General features: G+C 41.3%; 1 protein-coding gene across 4 annotated transcripts in view; it reads left to right on the forward strand.

Moving 5' to 3' along the window:
* Nucleotides 1-22,593, forward strand: part of atp6v1a.L (ATPase H+ transporting V1 subunit A L homeolog) — a 45,068-nt gene that overhangs the window by 13,763 nt on the left and 8,712 nt on the right. For 3 of the 4 annotated variants that reach the window (XM_041581100.1, XM_041581099.1, NM_001096102.1), the window contains 10 exon segments: nucleotides 8,080-8,150; nucleotides 8,578-8,676; nucleotides 9,995-10,123; nucleotides 11,180-11,394; nucleotides 12,686-12,823; nucleotides 12,993-13,144; nucleotides 17,786-17,948; nucleotides 18,756-18,864; nucleotides 18,967-19,089; nucleotides 20,806-20,920. In XM_041581100.1, coding sequence (XP_041437034.1) covers nucleotides 8,595-8,676; nucleotides 9,995-10,123; nucleotides 11,180-11,394; nucleotides 12,686-12,823; nucleotides 12,993-13,144; nucleotides 17,786-17,948; nucleotides 18,756-18,864; nucleotides 18,967-19,089; nucleotides 20,806-20,920 — 1,226 coding nt within the window. In that variant the 5' untranslated portion in view covers nucleotides 8,080-8,150; nucleotides 8,578-8,594. 4 annotated transcript variants of the gene reach the window in all.

Here is a 22,593-nt window from a genome sequence, read left to right on the forward strand (position 1 = left end):
GTGTGTTTGCGTGGGTTTCATTCATTACCTGTATATGGGGCAGAATCTAAATGTCATCTGTGCCCAGGGCTGGGGGATGAAGTCCCAGGAACTTTCCAGAACAGCAGTTGTAGGTGGGAAGGAGGCAACACGGCATCAGAAGGGCACAATGGCGGCTGTGATTAGGGTTGGCACCTTTTCTAAAAAAAATTACCGGCCTTCCTATATTCTTGCCGTTTATTCCTATTCATAACATTGGCATCAAGCATCATTTGTACCGGCCAGGTGGCAACCGTAACTGTGGTACAAGATGAGGCAGTAGGAGGGTGATTGTAGCTCCTTATACCAATGTTTCACAAGGTGAGTTGTAGTTGAACAACAGCTGTAGGTTGGACTATTTATCATTAATGAGGACTTGTGTGTGTGCGATTGTGTTGCTAGTTACTCGGCAGTGTATTACAGCTGTACTATGGCACTGACTGGATCATTCACTTGCTGCTCTTTCAATTCCTCTGCTGTTTTTTTACCCCCAAAGTGAACAGAATGAGGGTGCGGGGCTCGTGCTCATTGATTGGCTCAGGGACGTGTAGAATTTCACTTGTCTCTGCAGAAGGATCACAAGTGGAGTCACTACTAATAGTGAATTTATTCTTCTCTCTTTTATCTTTTAAGCTGCTGTTATCATAGTTATCTATGGCTGCAAATAAGTCTTCAACCCCCAGTGGTTTTTAGGTTCAGGGAGATTGTCTCCCCGAAGAAGAGGCGATTAGTTCCCGGGCGACTAAATCTCCCCGAATCTGCCTGTGTGCCCCTGCCCTAAGGGTAGGGACACACTGGGCGATTTGGGGAGATTTAGTCGCCTGGCGACTAATCGCCGCGATTTTCCACGACCAATCTTCCCCGAATGCCTCCCCTCACTCTGCGCCTGGATAAAATGAAAAATCGCCTGCGCTAATCACACGCAGCGATTTGTTTTCCGAAGTCGCCCGAAGTTTCCTCATGAGGCAACTTCGGGCGATTTCGGAAAACGAATCGCCGTGTGTGATTAGCGCCGGCGACTTTTCATTTTATCCAGGCGCAGAGTGAGGGGAGGCATTCGGGGAGAAAAGTCACTGCGATTAGTCGCCAGGCGACTAAATCTCCCCAAATCGCCCAGTGTGTCCCTACCCTAAGGGTCAGGGCACACCAAAGAAGGTGAGATTTGTCGCCGGGTGACTAATCTCCCCGAATCTGCCTGTGTGCCCTGACCCTTATGTGTTTGGGCTGCTCAGATTGTCTGCCATTTCTTTCATCTTCATCAAAAGTTAAAGGTGAACTTCTCCTTTATGATGAGTGTCATTTAGGGGTATTCTGGGACCAGAGGGAAGCTATCGGGGGAGGGGGGGATTTAACACTTTGCTGTCACAGCTGTGATTTCCAGTGACTGTATTGGAACCCCAAAAACATAGACTGCATGTTGTCCATTGCTCTGAAATAATGGGTTAATAGCACTGGTATTCTTGTTGATTTCTAATGCACCAGTCATGTATGATAGTGCAGAGAACATTATAGGGAGCTACAGACGGGACAGAGAGAGACCCCCCTAAGCTTGAGATCTGCAGGATCTTATTGTACAGGCCAGAAATATTGGAAGCAATACAGTATATGTGTAATGAATGAGGAAGTTGCTTAGAATTATATTTTCTTCCTTTTTGCAAAAATAATAAATTTTTTAGTTTCCCCTTTAATAAATACAGTTTAACTAGACTCCTTCTATTCCTATGTAAGTTGTGGAGGGCGATGCTCCCAATCATTTATGGCTGCAGAGACAGATTCTTGTGATCCTTAGTGTGCACAGCAGGGGTGCTGGAGGCAGTCAGGTGACTTGTCAGCTGATCCGAGGGTGCAAGGGAAGTGTGAGAAATCTCATGTGACTTCTGACTCACCAACAACACACTGTAGCTAAATGCACTGATCCTGTTTCACGTGAATGCAGAGAGTTTGTACACTTAGGGGCCGATTCACTAACTTCGAGTGAAGGATTCGAAGGCAAAAAACTTAGAATTTCGAAGTTTTTTTTGGGCTACTTCGACCATCGAATGGGCTACTTCGACCTTCCACTTCGAATCGAAGGATTCGAAGTAAAAATCGTTTGACTATTCAACCATTCGATAGTCGAAGTACTGTCTCTTTAAAAAAAACTTCGACCCCCTAGGTCCCCATAGGCTTGGCTAACTTTTTTTGATCGAAGGATATTCCTTCGATCGTTGGATTAAAATCCTTCGAAATTATCCTTCGATCGAACTATCTGCGCTAAATCCTTCGACTTCGATATTCGAAGTCGAAGGATTTTAATTCCTAGTCGAATATCGAGGGTTAATTAACCCTCGATATTTGACCCATAGTGAATCGGCCCCTTACACTCTAGGGGCCCAATTACACACACACACTAGGGCCAAATATATATATTTTATCTGTATATATATTATATCCGTCACAGGCAGCTGCACTCTGATCAGGATTTTGTGTATTCTTTGTGGGTGCTGGGTCAAATATTTATGTAAAATGGTCACCACACTTCATTGTTCTGTGGTTCAAATGATTTGTATTTTATACATATGTGTAACCGACACTCAGACACGGAGATCATACAAACTCCCTGTGGCTGGAATTGAACCCAGGACCAGAGCGCTGCAGGGAAGCAGTGGGGGTTGTTGTAATGGCAACAGCCCATGGTTCTACTGCTGAACAGAGGTTGTAATAGGAGAAAGGATATGTAAGGGGCAGGGTGGCTGGGAGTTGTAGTTTAGCAGCACAGAGTAGTAAAGTCACTACAATAGGTTTAGTAAGTGACTGTCTCTCGGGTGGGGATGGAGAATATGTTGCAACTGGAATTCCTGAAGCAAAACCACAAGATGCGCTGAAATGAATAGACTTTTCTTATCATGTGATGGGACCCAGGGGATTTACATTGTGTCTCCCCCCCCCAGTCATTTCTATGGATTTGTGCGAAAATAATCCTTTTTTTTTTATTATTGTGTGTTTGATATATTGTAACTGGATTGTTTTTTATTTAATGAGGCCACACACACTGGAGGCTGCAGACAATAATCTTAGAAATGTTCGTTATTTACAAATTTTTCTGTAAATTATTATTTGATTGTGTCCCTTGGCAACAGAGTTGGGTCGGCGGCACTGGGGTCGCAGGAGACATTGGGTTATCAGCATTGATCTTGAAGTGGGTGAGTGTTCATAGGGGAGAGAGGTGTTTGATATAAGCGCAGGGGGGGGGCACCCAAACAACAATATTTAAATGGTGTAACGGCTGTTAATGAATAACTTATGGCAATGAATCTTAATTGAATGAGAGTTTCCTCTTGTATCATTTTGTTTATTTATTCTTCATTAAATGTAACCCATTAATATAGCGCTGGTATTCTTGTAATGGAACCAGTCACACCAAAAGTATTACAAGTTTATTTAGGCACAATTCAAAATGATAGCTGTTACTTTCACAAAAGAGATTTCTGTGCATGTGTCTAAAATTACATTTCTCACTGACTTCTACTAAATTTACAATAGAGGGTAAATTATCCCTTATAATACATGAGTGATACTCAGAGTTCCCTGTATAACTCAGCCTGCAGCCTTGTGTCTTTATATGGTCACAGAACAACCCCTCAGTGACTTCTAATATCCTTATCATTTACAGTAGGGGGTACATTATCCCTTATAATACATGAGTGATACTCAGAGTTCCCTGTATAACTCAGCCTGCAGCCTTGTGCCTTTATATGGTCACAGAACAACCCCTCAGTGACTTCTAATATCCTTATCATTTACAGTAGGGGGTACATTATCCCTTATAATACATGAGTGATACTCAGAGTTCCCTGTATAACTCAGCCTGCAGCCTTGTGTCTTTATATGGTCACAGAACAACCCCTCAGTGACTTCTAATATCCTTATCATTTACAGTAGGGGGTACATTATCCCTTATAATACATGAGTGATACTCAGAGTTCCCTGTATAACTCAGCCTGCAGCCTTGTGCCTTTATATGGTCACAGAACAACCCCTCAGTGACTTCTAATATCCTTATCATTTACAGTAGGGGGTACATTATCCCTTATAATACATGAGTGATACTCAGAGTTCCCTGTATAACTCAGCCTGCAGCCTTGTGCCTTTATATGGTCACAGAACAACCCCTCAGTGACTTCTAATATCCTTATCATTTACAGTAGGGGGTATATTATCCCTTATAATACATGAGTGATACTCAGAGTTCCCTGTATAACTCAGCCTGCAGCCTTGTGCCTTTATATGGTCACAGAACAACCCCTCAGTGACTTCTAATATCCTTATCATTTACAGTAGGGGGTACATTATCCCTTATAATACATGAGTGATACTCAGAGTTCCCTGTATAACTCAGCCTGCAGACTTGTGTCTTTATATGGTCACAGAACAACCCCTCAGTGACTTCTAATATCCTTATCATTTACAGTAGGGGGTACATTATCCCTTATAATACATGAGTGATACTCAGAGTTCCCTGTATAACTCAGCCTGCAGACTTGTGTCTTTATATGGTCACAGAACAACCCCTCAGTGACTTCTAATATCCTTATCATTTACAGTCGGGGGTATTTCATGTAGGAGGGAGTTGGGCAAGTAGTAATAGTGTTATATTATATACAGTCTGTATGTGGTAGTGAAAGAGGAAGGAGAGACTGAATTGCTCAATAGTTCTGTGCTCATATTGGGTTGAGAGTGTTGTGGGCATTTCCCAGTATACTGATGGAAGAAGTGGGAGTGTTACTATGAACACAATGTCAAACGAGGAACATTCTGGGCATTGGCGGGTGAAGTAAGAATGTAGCAGAGAGGTGGGACAATTGTGTAACCAGGGACTGATTCGGGAGGCAGGAGAGTGGTTTGTCTCTGTTCCTGTCATCTCTCCTGTATCAGGATCTTAAAGGAGAACTAAAACCTAAAAATGAATGTGGCTAAAAATGTCCTATTTTATAGAGTGAACTTATTGCACGAGGCTAAAGTTTGAGCTTGTCAATAGCAGCAATGATCCAGGACTTCAAACTTGTCACAGGGGGTCACCATCTTGGAAAGTGTCTGTGACACTCACATGCTCAGTGGGCTCTGATTGGCTGTTGAGAAGCTAAGCTTAGGGCTCGTCACTAATTATCCAGCAGAAAATGAGCTTCCCTGGCTGTAATATAAGCTGATGTTACAGGTTTGCTGATTATTAAATTCTGATGCTAATTGCACTGGTTTCTGTGCTGCCATGTAGTAATTATGTGTATTAATTACTAATCAGCCTTATATTGTGACATTTCTATTCTATGTGTACTGTATATTGTGAGTGGCTCCCTAAGCTCAGTAAGTGACAGCAGCACAGAGCATGTGAATCAGTGAATCAGCAGAAAAGAAGATGGGGAGCTACTGGGGCATCTTTGGAGACACAGATCTTTACTGCTAAAGGGCTGTGGTTGCCTTGGGCTGGGACAGAAGCACAAAACATCATGTACAACATTTCTACCTACTTCTTTAGTTAGGCTTTAGTTCTCCTTTAAGGAAACAGACAATTGACTGTGACCTTGTGAATGTCATGAAAAAGATTTAGTAAAAATGCTGCCATATGCTGTGTAGTAATCCTGATGGCAGTATATATATATATATATATATATATATATATATATTATATATATATATATATATATATATATATATATATATATATATATATATATATATATATATATATATATATATATATATATATATATATATATATTACATGAATATCTTGTAAATTATATCCTTATAAACGGTGAGTTCTGATGTCATTTCTGTCATATGACTCATTGAAAACTTGTGTATTATAATAAATAAAGTACCCCCTCTTGTAAAATATAAGGATATTATAAGTTACCTCGGAGTTCCATGACCTGTATAAAAACCTTCGGCCTCGTACTTTTATATGGTCATGAAACTCCTCGGTAATTTACAATATCCTTATATTTTACAAGAGGGGGTACTTTATTCACTATATATCTGATACTTGTATATCAGTTGGGCACAGAGCTGAAAGTGTGAATCTTATGCAGTTTGGCGACACACATATGTGGATTATTTCATGGCTTCCCTGTCTTTGGGCAAGTTAAAGGGACTGTTCACCTTTAAATTAACTGTTAGTATGATGTAGAGAGTGATATTTGCAATTGGTTATCATTTTTTATTATTTGTGGTTTTTTACTTATTTAGCTTTTTATTCAGCAGCTCTCCAGTTTGCAATTTCAGCCATCTGGTTGCTAGGGTCCTGTTTCCCATAGCAACCATGCATTAATTTGAATAAGAGACTGGAATATGAATAGGAAAGGCCTGAATAGAAAGAGGAGGAATAAAAAATAACAATACATTTTTAGCCTTGCAGAGCATTTGTTTTTAGATGGGGTCAGTGACCCCTGTGAGGAGAAGCCAAATAATTCAAAAACTATAAAAAAAATAAAAATAATGAAGACCAATTAAAATGTTGCTTAGAACTGACCATTCTATAAAATAATAAAAGTTAATGTAAAGGTAAAGGTCCCCTGTAATATACAAGGAGCTGTTGCCCATGGGTGGGGGTTGTACATTCTCATGTAGCTTAAGGGGTGTCTCTGGGCATCTTCCTATTTGTATTTAATATCAGCACATTGACTTCTGCCTCTTCCAGTGCGAATGTTGGGGCAGCAGTAATTTAGCACATAGATCATTTCAGTTTAATTTAGACCTTCAGCAGGGGAGATTGTTTTGATTGAAATTTAAAGCAAATAATACCCAGCATCCCCTTGTGCTCAGGGGCTTCATAGAGTTCTTCAGATGCCAATGTGGATTTATTATAGTAACAACACAAGGTTGCAGGAGATACAGGTTTTATACAGTTGTGTATAAATGAGCTGCTGACCCAGAAGGTACATATGTCCCATGCGCAGCAGGATGTCCTGTTGTAAGGCTGGTAAGGTCACTAGATGTGCCCCAGCCTGGACCTTGTTCTTGTATACAAACCATCATTAATCACAGGATAAAGTGCAGGATTCCAAGCACAATGTACTAGGAAATTGAATGTAATGTATTATATATATATATATATATATATATATATATATATATATATATATATATATATATATATATATATATATATATATATATATATATATATATATATATATATATATATATATTATATGCGAAGCCTCTGTTTTGGGTGTAAAAGTCAGGTGGAGCAGCAGTACAGTGTATGGGATGGGCTTTGTGTATATAAACCTCAGGTGGAGCAGCAGTACAGTGTATGGGATGGGCTTTGTCACTTTCTGGGGGTAATATACATAAACCCGGTCTCATTTGGGATAAGTGGATTTGGGGAAGGCTAGTGCTGGTGGGTGGGATTAGGAAACATTCTGATTTCTCTAGTCTCAACCAGAGCCAACGTGGACTAGTCACTGGGGCATTGGCTTCAGTCCATCCCTGCTGGGAGGCCATAGAGTACCTGCACCAAAGCAGGGAGATCCAGCAGTGACTACATTAAGATTGGGGGGTCCCCCAGGCTATAAGTCACATTGTAGGAGGAACCAGGAATCATGAGATTTCCACTCACACATTTTCCTTCACAAAACGTTCCTGTGAGTCAAACTGGCGTCAGGCCGAGTCTGTCTGGGCACAAGGATCAAACAAATGAATGTCCGGCCTCATGTACTCAGCAGATCATGTGACTACTACTTGTTAGGAACGGAAAGCAGCGATCTGATTGGTTGCTATGGATAACTGCACTGGGTCAGTTCGTAAAATCAGCCCCATTTTTACTTTCACTCATGAGGTGAATATGTATAAAATCTAAATGCAATCCATGGACCTACAGTAAGACCGGCGCGTGGGTGTTAGAGTTCCTGGTTGGGCAGGTGCATCAGGTGTTAGAGTACATGTGAAGCGGTAACAAGAAAACACTTGCGTGCATTGGTTTGTGCTGCCGTATAGAATAATCTGTGGCTTGGGGCAAGTAAAGCAGATTGGCCCAAAGGGATGAGAGTTATAGTAATGGGCATATTCCTTTCCTGGCAGGTTACAGCCCGGAATTCTCCAGCACTGAGACCCGAGCTCCCAGCACCAGAGACGCACTGACTGTACCAGAGGTAACACCTTCCCACCCACCTGGGACCCACCCATGCACCCACCCATATACACACACAGGACCCACCCATGCACCCACACGGCACCCACCTGGGACCCACCCATACACCCACACAGGACCCACCCATACACCCACACAGGACCCACACGGCACCCACCTGGGACCCACACGGGACCCACCCATGCACCCACACGGCACCCACCCATGCACCCACATAGGCACCAGCTGGTCCCACTGGCACCTTCACAAACCAACCAGTCAGTTCATTGGCCAGTGTGGCTCAGTGTTTTACTTTTGCAGAATTTCTGTTTCTTTCTAAGTAAAGTTTTGGGCTACAGATGCGTTGGACCATTGCCCGTGTCCTATAGTTCTGCTGTGTTCTCTCTCGCATTTCATTCTAATAAACCCCATCCTCCTCTGCCTCACAGACTTCATATCTGACACAATGGATTTCTCCAAACTGCCAAAAATCCGTGATGAGGAGAGAGAGAGTCAGTTTGGCTACGTACATGGCGTCTCAGGACCTGGTAATTATCTGTTCTGTCATGTTGTATGTTTAGTAATGGAAATGTACAGATATAACTACAGCACAACTCTTATGTTTGCTCATAGTCTGTACAGAGAGATCCCATAACACTATATGAGCATAGGTATTCCCCTGTACTAAGCACAATTCAGCAGGAACAGTCCCCTAAGTTTGCTCATAGTCTGTACAGAGAGATCCCATAAAACTATGGCAGCATAGGTATTCCCTGTACTAAGCACAATTCAGCAGGAACAGTCCCTAAGTTTGCTCATAGTCTGTACAGAGAGATCCCATAAAACTATGGCAGCATAGGTATTCCCTGTACTAAGCACAATTCAGCAGGAACAGTCCCTAAGTTTGCTCATAGTCTGTACAGAGAGATCCCATAAAACTATGGCAGCATAGGTATTCCCTGTACTAAGCACAATTCAGCAGGAACAGCCCCTAAGTTTGCTCATAGTCTGTACAGAGAGATCCCATAAAACTATGGCAGCATAGGCATTCCCCTGTACTAAGCACAATTCAGCAGGAACAGTCCCCTAAGTTTGCTCATAGTCTGTACAGAGAGATCCCATAAAACTATGGCAGCATAGGCATTCCCCTGTACTAAGCACAATTCAGCAGGAACAGCCCCTAAGTTTGCTCAAAGTCTGTACAGAGATATCCCATAAAACTATGACAGCATAGGTATTCCCTGTACTAAGCACAATTCAGCAGGAACAGTCCCCTAAGTTTGCTCATAGTCTGTACAGAGAGATCCCATAAAACTATGGCAGCATAGGTATTCCCTGTACTAAGCACAATTCAGCAGGAACAGCCCCTAAGTTTGCTCATAGTCTGTACAGAGAGATCCCATAAAACTATGGCAGCATAGGTATTCCCTGTACTAAGCACAATTCAGCAGGAACAGTCCCTAAGTTTGCTCATAGTCTGTACAGAGAGATCCCATAAAACTATGGCAGCATAGGCATTCCCCTGTACTAAGCACAATTCAGCAGGAACAGCCCCTAAGTTTGCTCATAGTCTGTACAGAGAGATCCCATAAAACTATGACAGCATAGGTATTCCCCTGTACTAAGCACAATTCAGCAGGAACAGTCCCCTAAGTTTGCTCATAGTCTGTACAGAGAGATCCCATAAAACTATGGCAGCATAGGCATTCCCCTGTACTAAGCACAATTCAGCAGGAACAGCCCCTAAGTTTGCTCATAGTCTGTACAGAGAGATCCCATAAAACTATGGCAGCATAGGTATTCCCTGTACTAAGCACTATTCCGCCTTATCCAACTGGAAATGTTTTTTTTTCTCCGCTTTTTTAGTGGTCACCGCATCCAGTATGGCGGGAGCAGCCATGTACGAGCTGGTCCGTGTGGGGCACAGTGAGCTGGTGGGGGAGATCATTCGTTTAGAAGGAGACATGGCCACTATCCAAGTATATGAGGAGACCTGTATCCTTTTCTATTTGGTTTTACAGGAACTTTGATTTACAAGACAAATATGAATGCTTGTGTGTGGGGAGAGGTTGGGCAGTCAAACCTGTTTTTTGTCATTCCATGGGGTGGGAACGGTATTTTGTGGGAGTCATTGCTGCCTCAACCTTCTTTCTAGCATCACCCCCATTTTGTACAATAAGTATTAGGGAATTAGCCTTGCCAGACACACGATAAGATAAGGAACAGTTACAACACTGCTGGCTGGAGATACCCGTTACTGATCTATCAGTGTGATATAAATAGAAAAGTTTAAAGGGATACTGTCATGGGAAAAATATACTTTTTCAAAACACATCAGTTAATAGTGCTGCTCCAGCAGAATTCTGCACTGAAATCCATTTTTCAAAGAACAAACTGATTTATTTTAGATTTCATTTTGAAATCTGACATGGGGCTAGACATATTGTCAATCTCCCAGCTTCCCCAGTCATGTGACTTGTGCTCTGATAAACTTTAGTCACTCTTTACTGCTGTACTGCAAGTTGGAGTGATATCCCCCCTCCCTTTCCCCCCCAGCAGCCTAACAGAACAATGGGAAGGTAACCAGATAGCAGCTCCCTAACACAAGATAACAGCTGCCTGGTAGATCTAAGAACAACACTCAATAGTAAAATCCAGGTCTCACTGAGACACATTCAGTTACATTGAGTAGGAGAAACAACAGCCTGCCAGAAAGCAGTTCCATCCTAAAGTGCTGGCTCTGTCTGAAATCACATGACCAGGCAAAATGAGCTGAGATGCAGCTACACACCAATATTACAACTAAATACACTTGCATGTTCAGGAATGACATTTTATATTGTACAGTGAATTATTTGCAGTGTAATTTAGAAATAAAAACTACACCATAAAAATCATGAGAGAATCCCTTTAACGGAGACATGAGACAGAGGAAACAAACCCAGGGAATGTTGGTATTGAGCCATTAATAATAATAAATAATTGTGCTTTATGTATAAACATTAAAAAGAGACCACAATGGGGTTAGTTTTCCCTAATGCCCCTCCCAAGCTGGGGTATGTGTTGGAGACCCTGTGCTCCGTACTGGAAAGCCCTTATCCGTGGAGCTCGGTCCGGGAATCATGGGCTCCATTTTTGATGGTATCCAGAGACCCCTGAAAGACATCAGCGACACCACCCAAAGTATCTATATCCCCAGGGGTATCAACGTGTCTGCCCTGAGCAAAGACATCAAGTGGGAGTTCAACCCTTCCAAAAGTATCCGGGTAAGTGAATGTCTGGGGTTTGGGCTATTGCTTTCTCCTAGAGGAGGGATCTGCAGTCCTCGGCTGTCCAGCTCTGGTTGAACTACAACTTGCAGTTAAGCAGCAACTGCTTCCTCCAGATCTACAGTAATATGGCAGTGAAGTCCCTTTTATAGAATTTTAAAGGTGACATATATGATAAACAAAAAAGCCTAATTTTGTAGGCAATCATGAATAATATATGGTGTTGCTTTAACATGGTGCTAAAAATTTATATTATTAAAATTAAAAATAGCCCCTTTATTGGAGCTCCCTATAGATGTTCACTGGTCCCTGTTTTAAATGAGGGGTGGGCGTGTCCGAACGGTCCCTGCCAGAAGCACAGTAGGAGGGGGACAGCCAATCACAGCCCTGCAGTCACACAAGCACTGACAGACTTCAGTTCCCTATCAGGTCCTGCTAGCTGCTGATTGGTTCCTGTCCTACAGTGCAGTGAGCTGAGTGCACAGCCTGGGAGGGAGCAGGAAGTGGAAGGGAAGGGAGGGATTATTAGAGTTTTTGCAGAAATATTCAATAATTCAGCCCGAAACACTACTTTTTTTAAAGGAGAATTTACATAGACCCCCCTCCCTCCTCCCCCCCAGACTAAGTGTTACCCCGGGCAAATGCCCCAAATGTTTTTCTTACCCCTCGGTGCAGATTCAGGCATCGGAGTTCGCAGGCGCCATCTTCTTCTCTTCGATAATATTCGGAATGAGACAGGCGCTTCGTAAATTTTCGTGAGTTTCGGTGCATGTGCAGTCGTCGCGGCACAGAAAATTGCTCCAACTGCACATGCGCCGCTGCCCGGTCTCATTCCGAAGATTTTCAAAGAGTAGAAGATGGCGCCCCTGAACTCCGATGCCTGAATCTGCACTGAGGGGTAAGTAAAACGTTAGGGGCATTTGCCCGGGGTAAGGCTGGAGGGAGGAAGTCTATGTAGGGTAGGAGTTTTTTTACGTTAGGATTGAATTCTCCTTTAAGCACAATTCTTCTATATAATGCACTGGTACGTTCTTATTTTTACACAAAATGTCTCCTTTAAATTTGTATAGAATTTTTTAGAATTTAAATGTGTGTAAGAGAGATCTTGGCAGACACCTAGTGGCATTGTATGGCATAGTATGGTTCAGGAGTAGCACGTGTGTGAGTATAAGATAATAATATTATATCATTCTATGTGCAGGTACAAGACGTGTATCAGGCTGGACTCCTGTACAATATTAGATATAAGACAATGCTAATGTTATTGATCCTTTTTCTCTGCCCTCAGGTTGGCAGTCACGTTACTGGCGGGGATATTTATGGAATGGTGATGGAGAATTCCCTCATTAGACATAAACTCATGCTGCCTCCTCGCAACCGCGGCACAGTCACCTACGTGGCACCCCCTGGACACTATGACACGTCGGTAAGGAGATACAAAGTCTGTATTTCAGAGACGTACTATCCTGTAGCTGTGTATATACACCCAGTACTAGCAGGCTGTGTGTCTGAATCTGTGTGTATATAGCTGGCTGCCTATGTATGTCTGTCTTTTTCTCTTTACTGAACATATCCTCATTTTCCCTCTGTTCCAGGATGTGGTGTTGGAGCTGGAGTTTGAAGGGGTGAAGGACAAGTTCACAATGGTGCAGGTGTGGCCTGTGAGATCCATCCGTCCAGTCACAGAGAAGCTGCCCGCAAACCATCCCTTGCTGACTGGGCAAAGAGTGCTCGATGCTCTGTTCCCGTGAGTTTTGCCACTGTGGGGACAGTATTTTGTAATAAAACCCTCGTCGATATAGATACTAGAGTTTCTGGAAGGTTCTGTGCTGGTCTTGCTGCCATAGTCACAGGGCTCATTCACTACATCACTGAGTAAACCAAAGGCCGGGCATGTGCCTGTGCACTGTGGTGGGACATTTAATTCATCAGAAACACTCAGCACTAGGGGGTGCTGTATTTAAAGGACCAGTAACACGAACATTTTTTAAGTTACAAAAAAGTTACAAAAAACATAATAGCCCCCTCTAGTACCTCCTCCTTCCAGCACAATGTTCACTATTTTTATGCTTTATTAAAAAATGCCATAATGAATATCTTCTTCCGATTACTCTGTGTCTCAGAAATAGGGTGATATGGCGACATGCCCTCGGCTTTATCTTATGTGCGCGCTCCACATCTCCTGACCCCACTTCTTCTTAAAGGGGTTGTTCACCTTCAATGTACAAATCTTATGAAACCACTAACAATGCTCTCAATGTGTTAGAAAAAACATTTTCCATAACAAAAAGTAAAAATGCCATTGTAAAAGCTAATTTTTATACCTATTAACTCAGTCCTTCTCCTGTCTCTCTGACCAGTTTTCTGAAGTGATGGGAGTGGCCTATTTTGAACCTGACACACCAAGAACTTCCTATATGATGACATCATCATGCCCAGGCTTTGCCCTTACTTGTTTCCTATTGGATGTTGATACTGCCCTCCTCCTAGTAATTTATTGGGTGCTTGTGAACTGTAACCGGTCACATAATTTGAATGGTCATTGGTTGATTACTCAATTGTAATGGCAGAGGTTAACAGACGCAGCATATAAACAAACCTGCCTTGTAACAAACAATCACACAGCCATGCAGACAAATACTGCAGAAAAGGAAGGAGCAACATTGTTTGGCAACCTTTGGCATTAAGCATAATGTCAGTTATTTACAAAATTGCAACAAAACCAGCACTGACTTGCTTAGAAACGTATGTAACTTACACATCTAGCAGGGACAGTAGGGCTGCACCTCACCCTTTTAAAACCAAACACATATGAAATCCACAGGCTGCATGGCTAATTATCAACTCATTTAGATGCTGCAGACTGAACTGATTTCTGTGCAGCCATGTATCATGCATCTAAATTAATTGCTAATTAGCCATGCAGGCTGTGAATTTCATATGTGTTTGGTTTTAAAAGGGTGAGGTGGCAGCCCTAAGTGACAGGCAGAGCAGTGATGAGGGCAGGTAGGTTTTTTGAACATTTTGTGCGCTCTCCCGGGGGGGGGGGGCGGTAATTTACCTAGGAAAACGATACCTTTTTTAAGTGTTTAAGTGTTCCACTTCTGGAACAAGATTTAGAGCTCTAAATACCAAAAAATGAAAAAGTTATATTTTTCATGATATAGGGATCTATACCAGAAAAATATTTTACCTTTTTTATGAGGTAAATACACAAAATAATACGTGGAAGCCCCCCCTCCTAAAAAATAATATATTTCTGGAAAGTACAAGTGTCATCTCCCATTGTAGCCATTATAATCCAATAATCCAAATTTTTAAAAATTCTTTTTTCTGTGTAATAATAAAACAGTCGCTTGTACTTGATCCCAACTAAGATATAATTAATCCTTATTGGTAGCAAAACCAGCCTATTGGCTTTATTTAATGTTTACATGATTTTCTATTAGACTTAAGGTATGAAGATCCAAATTATGGAAAGATCCATTATCCAGAAAACTCCAGGTCCCAAGCACCTCGATCCCCCCCATCTGCACAGTTGAAGTCTCTGCAGCACAAAGCCCACACATTCCCCCTCCCTCTCACAAACTTGTAACATTTTCTCTTCAGTACCTGAATGCTGCTCAAATTCCCCAGCACAGGAAGCAGTGGCAGATTGACAGCAGACATAGCCAATAGGAGTTAAGTTAGCTGCCAGTACAATGTGTGATGTCATATGAGGAAGAGGAAGTGAACACTGTAGTGTTTTTGGGGGTCAGTGACCCCCTCCCAGCACAGGGTCTGTGTGGAACTGAAGGATTAGTACAGGGACACTTCTGAGGTGAATATCTCTTGAACTGTACTTTTTCTGTTAACTATTTCTATGGAAAAGTTTGTTCTATTCATGTGAACTGTTAGATTTGTCAATTTGTTACAAAGGTGAACAACCCCTTTAAGCCAGAAGTCCACAGCAGCACAGCAACTGACTTCCAGAGATGAAGTCAGGAGATATGGAGCGTGCACGTAAGATAAAGCTGAGGGCATGTCGCACCCTATTTCTGAGACACAGCACAACCGGAAGAAGATATTTATTATGGTATTTTTTAATAAAGCATTAAAAATAGTGAACATTGTGCTGGAAGGAGGAGGTACTAGAGGGGCTATAATGTTTTTTTAACTTGAACATTTTTAGTGGTACTGGTCCTTTAAGTACAGGCAGTCCCAGTGTTACGTACAAGATTGTAGGTTTGTTCTTAAAGGAGAAGGAAAGGTTAAAACTAAGTAAGCCTTATCAGAAAGGTCCACCTAAATATACCAGTAAACCCTCAAAGTAATGCTCAGTTTACTCCTCCCTTCCTCCCTTCTCTGTTGTAATCTGAGCCCAGAGCTCTAAGTGAGCAGGAAAAGACTCAGGCAGGAAGTGGTCACACCAAGCTAATATGGCAGCTGCTATCCTAAACAAATGGAGAGCTTCTAGAGCTTTTTACTCTGGTATGGTAAAACATTCTAGAGAATAAATATAGCATTGTAGCTTGCACTATTGCAGCTAATCTATTGGCAATAAACTTCCTTAGTAGCTTTCCTTCTCCTTTAAGTTGAATTTGTATGTAAGTTATAAATATATATATATATTTATAAATAAATCTGCAACACCCCAGAGTGCAACTTCCAGCATCCCCAGTAGTTTTATATAAATGGCCCCACTAGAACTGAAAAGCACTGTTACCATTATGACTTACTATACAAACATTTCTCTTGCTAAACACTGGCTCATGGAAAGTAATTACGCTCCCTTCTCCATACATCTGTGAGGCCCTGCTCCCCCCTAAATAAATCACTGGATACACTCTCCAGACTTTGCTATTAAACCCAGCCATATGTATTGTTCCCCCAAACCTGCCAAGCTCTTACTACAGTGTTTAGTTTGTTCCGTGACTCGTGGAAAGCACTGAATTCTCTCCCAGAGCAATTTGCAGCAATTCTAGAAGGGTTCCCGGGGTCACACTGTGTATGTACAAATGAGGCAGTTCTTATTGATCATTTCTCAGATTCACTAGAACTCTATTTAGGTGTCCGCTTATTCTACTAACTAGGGATGCACCGAATCCACTATCTAGGATTTGGCCCAACCCCTTATTCCGAATCCTAATTTGCATATGCAAATTCGGTGTATCCTTGATTTGTGACAAAAGTTCACATGATCTCCCTCCTCGCCTCTAATTTGCATATGCAAATTAGGATTCCGATTTGGTTCGGCTTAGCAGAAGGATTCGGCCGAATCTGTATACTGCAGAAAAAGGCCAAATCCCGAACTGAATCCTGGATTCGATGCATCCCTACTACTTATTGATCCCTGCCCCCCACAGTAACATGCTGTGGGATCATATTTACTGTGACACACAGGAAAATCTATATTATTTAATAGTAACATATAAATTCATTCCTGGGAGGAATCCTGGGAGTAGAACACATTGCAGTAAATCATCTGTTAAAGGAAAGGAAGTGAATGCAAACATTACTTTTTACTCCCAGGACTGAGGATTGCACCGGCATGGATTTCCATATATAATCGGATTTAAAGGGGAAGTAAAGTCTAAAATAGAATAAGGCTAGAAATGCTGTATTTTGTATACTAAATATAAACATGAACTTACTGCACCACAAGCCTAATCAAACAAATGATTTATGCTTGCAAAGTTGGCCACAGGGGGTCACCATCTTGTAACTTTGTTATACATCTTTGCAAGACTAAGACTGTGCACATGCTCAGTGTGCTCTGGGCTGCTTAGGGATCGTCATAAACAAAGCTGCTTGAGTTCTGCAGGGCTGGGAAGTAAGGCGGGGGCTCCCCCTGCTGTTCATAAGTATGATTGTTTCCCTGCAGAGCAGTTAGGGACCGTCTGACAATTCCTATCCACAGCAGTAAATGAAGGGAGAATGTCACTACATACAGTCAGGTTTCTTATAAAAACAGTACACATATTATAATTAAAGTATATTGGAGATAGGTTTCTTTTTCATTAAAGAAGTAAAAATTGTATTTTATTTTTTTGCCTTTACATGCCCTTTAATGCTGCCAAGATCTCTGTTTTATCCATTAGATACAATACAAAGTCCAGTATATTAAATGCATGTAACGGTGGTATCTGTCGGGTCTCATTCTTTTTATTGAGTTTGCAATAAAATATGAATAGTTTACAAATCTTTTTGATAATCACAAGCGTATGGCTATGCAGAAACATGTATATGCAATTCAAAAAGAATTTGTACAATATAAACCATACACATTGGAACAAGAAAATGTTAAAACAAATACAAATTTAAATATAAATATATAAATAGACCTGTACTTTCCATATATCTGTCGGGTCTCACTGTTCTCTCTCTCTCTGGTTTGTCTCATACCCAGGTGTGTACAGGGAGGAACCACTGCGATCCCAGGGGCCTTCGGTTGTGGTAAAACTGTCATCTCCCAGTCCCTGTCCAAATATTCCAACAGTGATGTTATTATCTATGTAGGATGCGGCGAGAGAGGAAACGAGATGTCTGAAGTACTGAGGGATTTCCCTGAGGTCAGTGCGAGTCTGGCGCGCGGTACAATGCCCATTTATTGTGTATTTGTGTGCTTGCAGTCGGAAAATATATGGAGAATTGCTGGAGGTTATATAGTTAATAAAGTACCCCCTCTTGTAAAATATAAGGATATTATAAATTACCGAGGTGTTTCATGACCATATAAAAGTACGAGGCCGAAGGTCATGGAACTCCAAGGTAACTTCTAATATCCTCATATTTTACAACTGGGGGTACTTTATTGATTATAATACACAAATTTCAGTGAGTCATGTGACAGAAATGACATCAGAACTCACCGTTTATAACTGATGACATCAGTACTCACCGTTTATAAGGATATAATTTACGGGATATTCATGGCTTTTGTGTATTATAAGGATATAACTGGCTGAAAACCTTTGCCATCTATAATTCTCTGTTAAGCAGCTGCCCAGTCCTGTCCTTAGTCTTCACAGCCTCCACGGCCGTTCCCATAGATTTCGCATGAGATTAGAGACTGTTCTAGCTCTGACCCCAGCGCAAGGACTCTGTCCCAGTGTAACATTCCACTTTCCTTGGCCCCCAAATAAAAGCCGGGAGAGGAGGTGTTAGAATTTGTGATGAGTTTTGAGCAGCTGGATGTCTTGGCAGAGCTGGGGAAATAGCGTTTCCTTATGTTTTATTATGTTGGCTTTGAAAAAGCCAACATCTTCATCTACTAGTTGCCTTTGTGATCTGATACTGTTTTGTCTGTGTTTGTTTTCACGGAGTTCTAGGAAAAGGGATATTTTCCCCACTGAGACGCTTGTCTGTTTGTGTTGCAGCTGACAATGGAAGTGGATGGAAAAGTGGAGAGTATCATGAAAAGAACTGCACTGGTAGCCAACACCTCCAACATGCCTGTGGCAGCCAGAGAGGCCTCTATATACACAGGTACAGACTAGCCACCTACGTACATGATACATTTGTATTTGGCTCTAGCTTGTTGTGATGCATTCTGGGATGTCTATCACTTGCCTCTTGCTTATGTTCCAGGGATCACCTTGTCTGAGTATTTCCGAGACATGGGCTACCACGTCAGTATGATGGCCGATTCCACATCTCGATGGGCAGAGGCTCTCCGAGAAATCTCAGGGCGTCTGGCTGAAATGCCCGCTGGTCAGTATTAGCCGGTCCCATGGCATTGTGGGTTGGGTGGCAATAAGATGGGAACGGCATTTCCTAGCAGATGGACAGAGCACAGACGCTCGTTGTGTGTATATATATATATATATATATATATATATATATATATATATCTATCATGGACGCACCAAATCCACTTTTTCTGATTCTGCCGAATCCTTTGTGAAAGATTTTGGCTGAAATCTGAACCAGACCCTTATTTGCATATGCAAATTTGGGCAGGAAAGGGAAAAACATTTTTTTACTTTCTTGTTTTGTGACGAAAATTCATGTGATTTCCCTTTCCATCCCTAATTGACATATGAAAATTAAGATTCGGAATTGGTTCGGCCAGGCACAGTTTTGCTGAAAAAGATTGAATCCTAGATTTGGTGCATCCCAAATTTTTATATATACAGTATGTATGTATATATATATATATATATATATATATATATATATATATATATATATATATATATATATATATATATATATATATATATATATATATTCCCAAATGTGCCCTGCAAGTGTGCTACTTAAAGGGGACCTGTCACCTGAAAAAATAATTCCAAATCTTATTTTATCATGTTAGTCAAGCAAAATGAACTTTAATTAAACTGTAAAAATTATTTGAGTCTTGTTTCCTACAGTCTTGGAATTAATAATCATAACAAGCAGGCAGGAGCCATTTTGTGGACACTGTTATTAAGACCATACCTCCCAACTGTCCCGTTTTTAGAGGGACAGTCCCTCTTTTGACAGCTCAACCCGCAGTCCCTCATTTGTACTGGAACTTCCCGTTTTTCTCTGCACTGAACAGGCAGAAAAAGAAACAAAGTTTCTAACTTAATTGGCTTTTGGCAGAGAGCCCACAACAGCCACAGCAGAAGAAAAGATACTTTTGTAACAAGTTCTAGATAAGCAAATAAGTAATTGTAACAATATAAAACAATATAAAGATAACAGGTCTAACAGCTTAAAGGGCAATTCACCTTCATTAGCAAAACGGTAATAATTGAAAAAAAGCCAGAAATATGTTCAAACTTTCATAACCTGCCAAATTGTGTAAAAGGAACATGGTAATTAGGGGGTGTGGCCCCACAATAGGTGTGGTCAAAAAAATTGCTGCACTACTCGTGCCAACTTTTTTGTCCCTCTTTTTATTTCCAAAATATTGGGAGGTGTGATTAAGACAAGCCTTACATCATTTTAAAATCTTGGATGTGCACATGAACGGGGGACTCGATGTTCCTCCCCATGTCCTGGCTACACAATTATACGGTGAAGAAAACGGGGGGAATGTGGGGAGAGCAGGGACGTGTAGGAAGTGCTGAATGGAAAGTGAAAGTAATTGTCTGTCTGAGGCATAGAGGAGGGGCAGGCAATATTTTATTGACAGCTGAGATTTTTAAATGAGTTTATGAATGCTTTAATAAAAAAAATAATTTCATAATTTGTTTAATTTGAAACTGATTTTTATTATACAGCTTTTTATGTCTGGGTGACAGGTCCCCTTTAAGTGAAATTAGTGCAGCCCTGTTTGATTGAAGTGACCCCTCTTTTTACGATGTGGAGATGTAATCCTGCTGACTGTATTAAAGGGAATTGATACTTCTAATAAAGCAAAGCAGCCGTGCAATGTGTGCGGTACCATTATCCCAATGTGTGTTATTCATGATGTTGCTCTGCTCTCTCCTTATACAGACAGTGGTTATCCTGCCTACCTGGGAGCCCGCTTGGCCTCTTTCTATGAGCGTGCTGGCCGAGTAAAGTGTCTGGGGAACCCTGAAAGAGAAGGAAGCGTCAGCATTGTTGGAGCGTAAGTGCCACGGCCAAACTTAATCCAGATGTACCTGTGCAGTTGGGAGAAACCAAATTCTTGTGCTATAGCTGCACAAAGCCGTAGCTTGAGGGATAATAAGAGCATTTAGCTTCTTGGCTTTATAAGTTATGGGGTAAAACTGTAAATATGAACAAGAGAACTGATCAGGCGTATAGACACTGAATCACATGACCTGCAGTTCACCCATTGTTCCGTCACAATGGGGGTGATTCCAAGCAATTAGTTGCCCACCCGCTGTGCTGGAAAACACCAGTGCAACAAAATGCTCTGAATCAAAACAAATAAAGTCTTCAAAACATAAATAAAGACTGTTCAGTAGACTTAAAGGGATACTGTCATGGGAAAAAAAATTCAGTTAATAGTGCTGCTCCAGCAGAATTCTGCACTGAAATCCATTTCTCAAAAGAGCAAACAGATTTTTTTATATTCAGTTTTGATATCTGACATGGGGCTAGACATATTGTCAATTTCCCAGCTGCCCCAAGTCATGTGACTTGTGCTCTGATAAACATCAATCACTCTTTACTGCTGTACTGCAAGTTAAAGTGATATCACCTCCCCTCCCTTTCCCCCCCAGCAGCCAAACAAAAGAACAATGGGAAGGTAACCAGATAGCAGCTCCCTAACACAAGATAACAGCTGCCTGGTAGATCTAAGAACAACACTCAATAGTAAAATCCAGGTCCCACTGAGACACATTCAGTTACATTGAGAAGGAAAAACAGCAGCCTGCCAGAAAGCATTTCTCTCCTAAAGTGCAGGCACAAGTCACATGACTGGAGACAGCTGGGAAATTGACAATATGTCTAGCCCCATGTCAGATTTCAAAATTGAATATAAAAAAATCTGTTTGCTCTTTTGAGAAATGGATTTCAGTGCAGAATTCTGGTGGAGTAGCACTATTAACTGATGTGTTTTGAAAAAAAAAAAACATGTTTTCCAATGACAGGATCACTTTAAAGGACCAGTCACTTAAAAAAAAAATGTAAAAAAAAAATTGTTCGTATACAACATGGCAAATTCAACTTTAAAATCGCGTTGTCTTTATTAAGAAATAACTTACAGAAACTCCACTTGCGCTCCTCTTCAGAAAGCGATCGGGTGATCCATCGTGCGGTGCTCGATTTCTGCTCCCTGCCTTCCTGATAGGAGATAGCCAGGGAGGAGAAATCGAGTGCCGCACAATGGATCGTCACCTTTTCTGAAGAGGAGCGCAAGTGGAGTTTTGGTAAGTTATTTCTTAATAAAGGCTTTGCGATTTTAAAGTTTAATTTGTCTTGGTGTTTTTTATTCTATGTATACTAACGAATTTTTTTAAAATTTCTTATTGATGTTACTGGTCCTTTAAAGGAGAACTAAAGCCTAACTAAAGAATAGGCTAGAAATGTTGTACATGATGTTTTGTGTTTCTGTAGCAGCCCAAGGCAACCACAGCCCTTTAGCAGTAAAGATCTGTGTCTCCAAAGATGCCCCAGTAGCTCCCCATCTTCTTTTCTGCTGATTCACTGATTCACATGCTCTGTGCTGCTGTCACTTACTGAGCTTAGGGAGCCACTCACAATATACAGTACACATAGAATAGAAATGTCACAATATAAGGCTGATTAGTAATTAATACACATAATTACTACATGGCAGCACAGAAACCA

The sequence above is a fragment of the Xenopus laevis genome, chromosome 2L (assembly GCF_017654675.1).
Source record: "Xenopus laevis strain J_2021 chromosome 2L, Xenopus_laevis_v10.1, whole genome shotgun sequence".
Lineage (NCBI taxonomy): Eukaryota > Metazoa > Chordata > Amphibia > Anura > Pipidae > Xenopus > Xenopus laevis.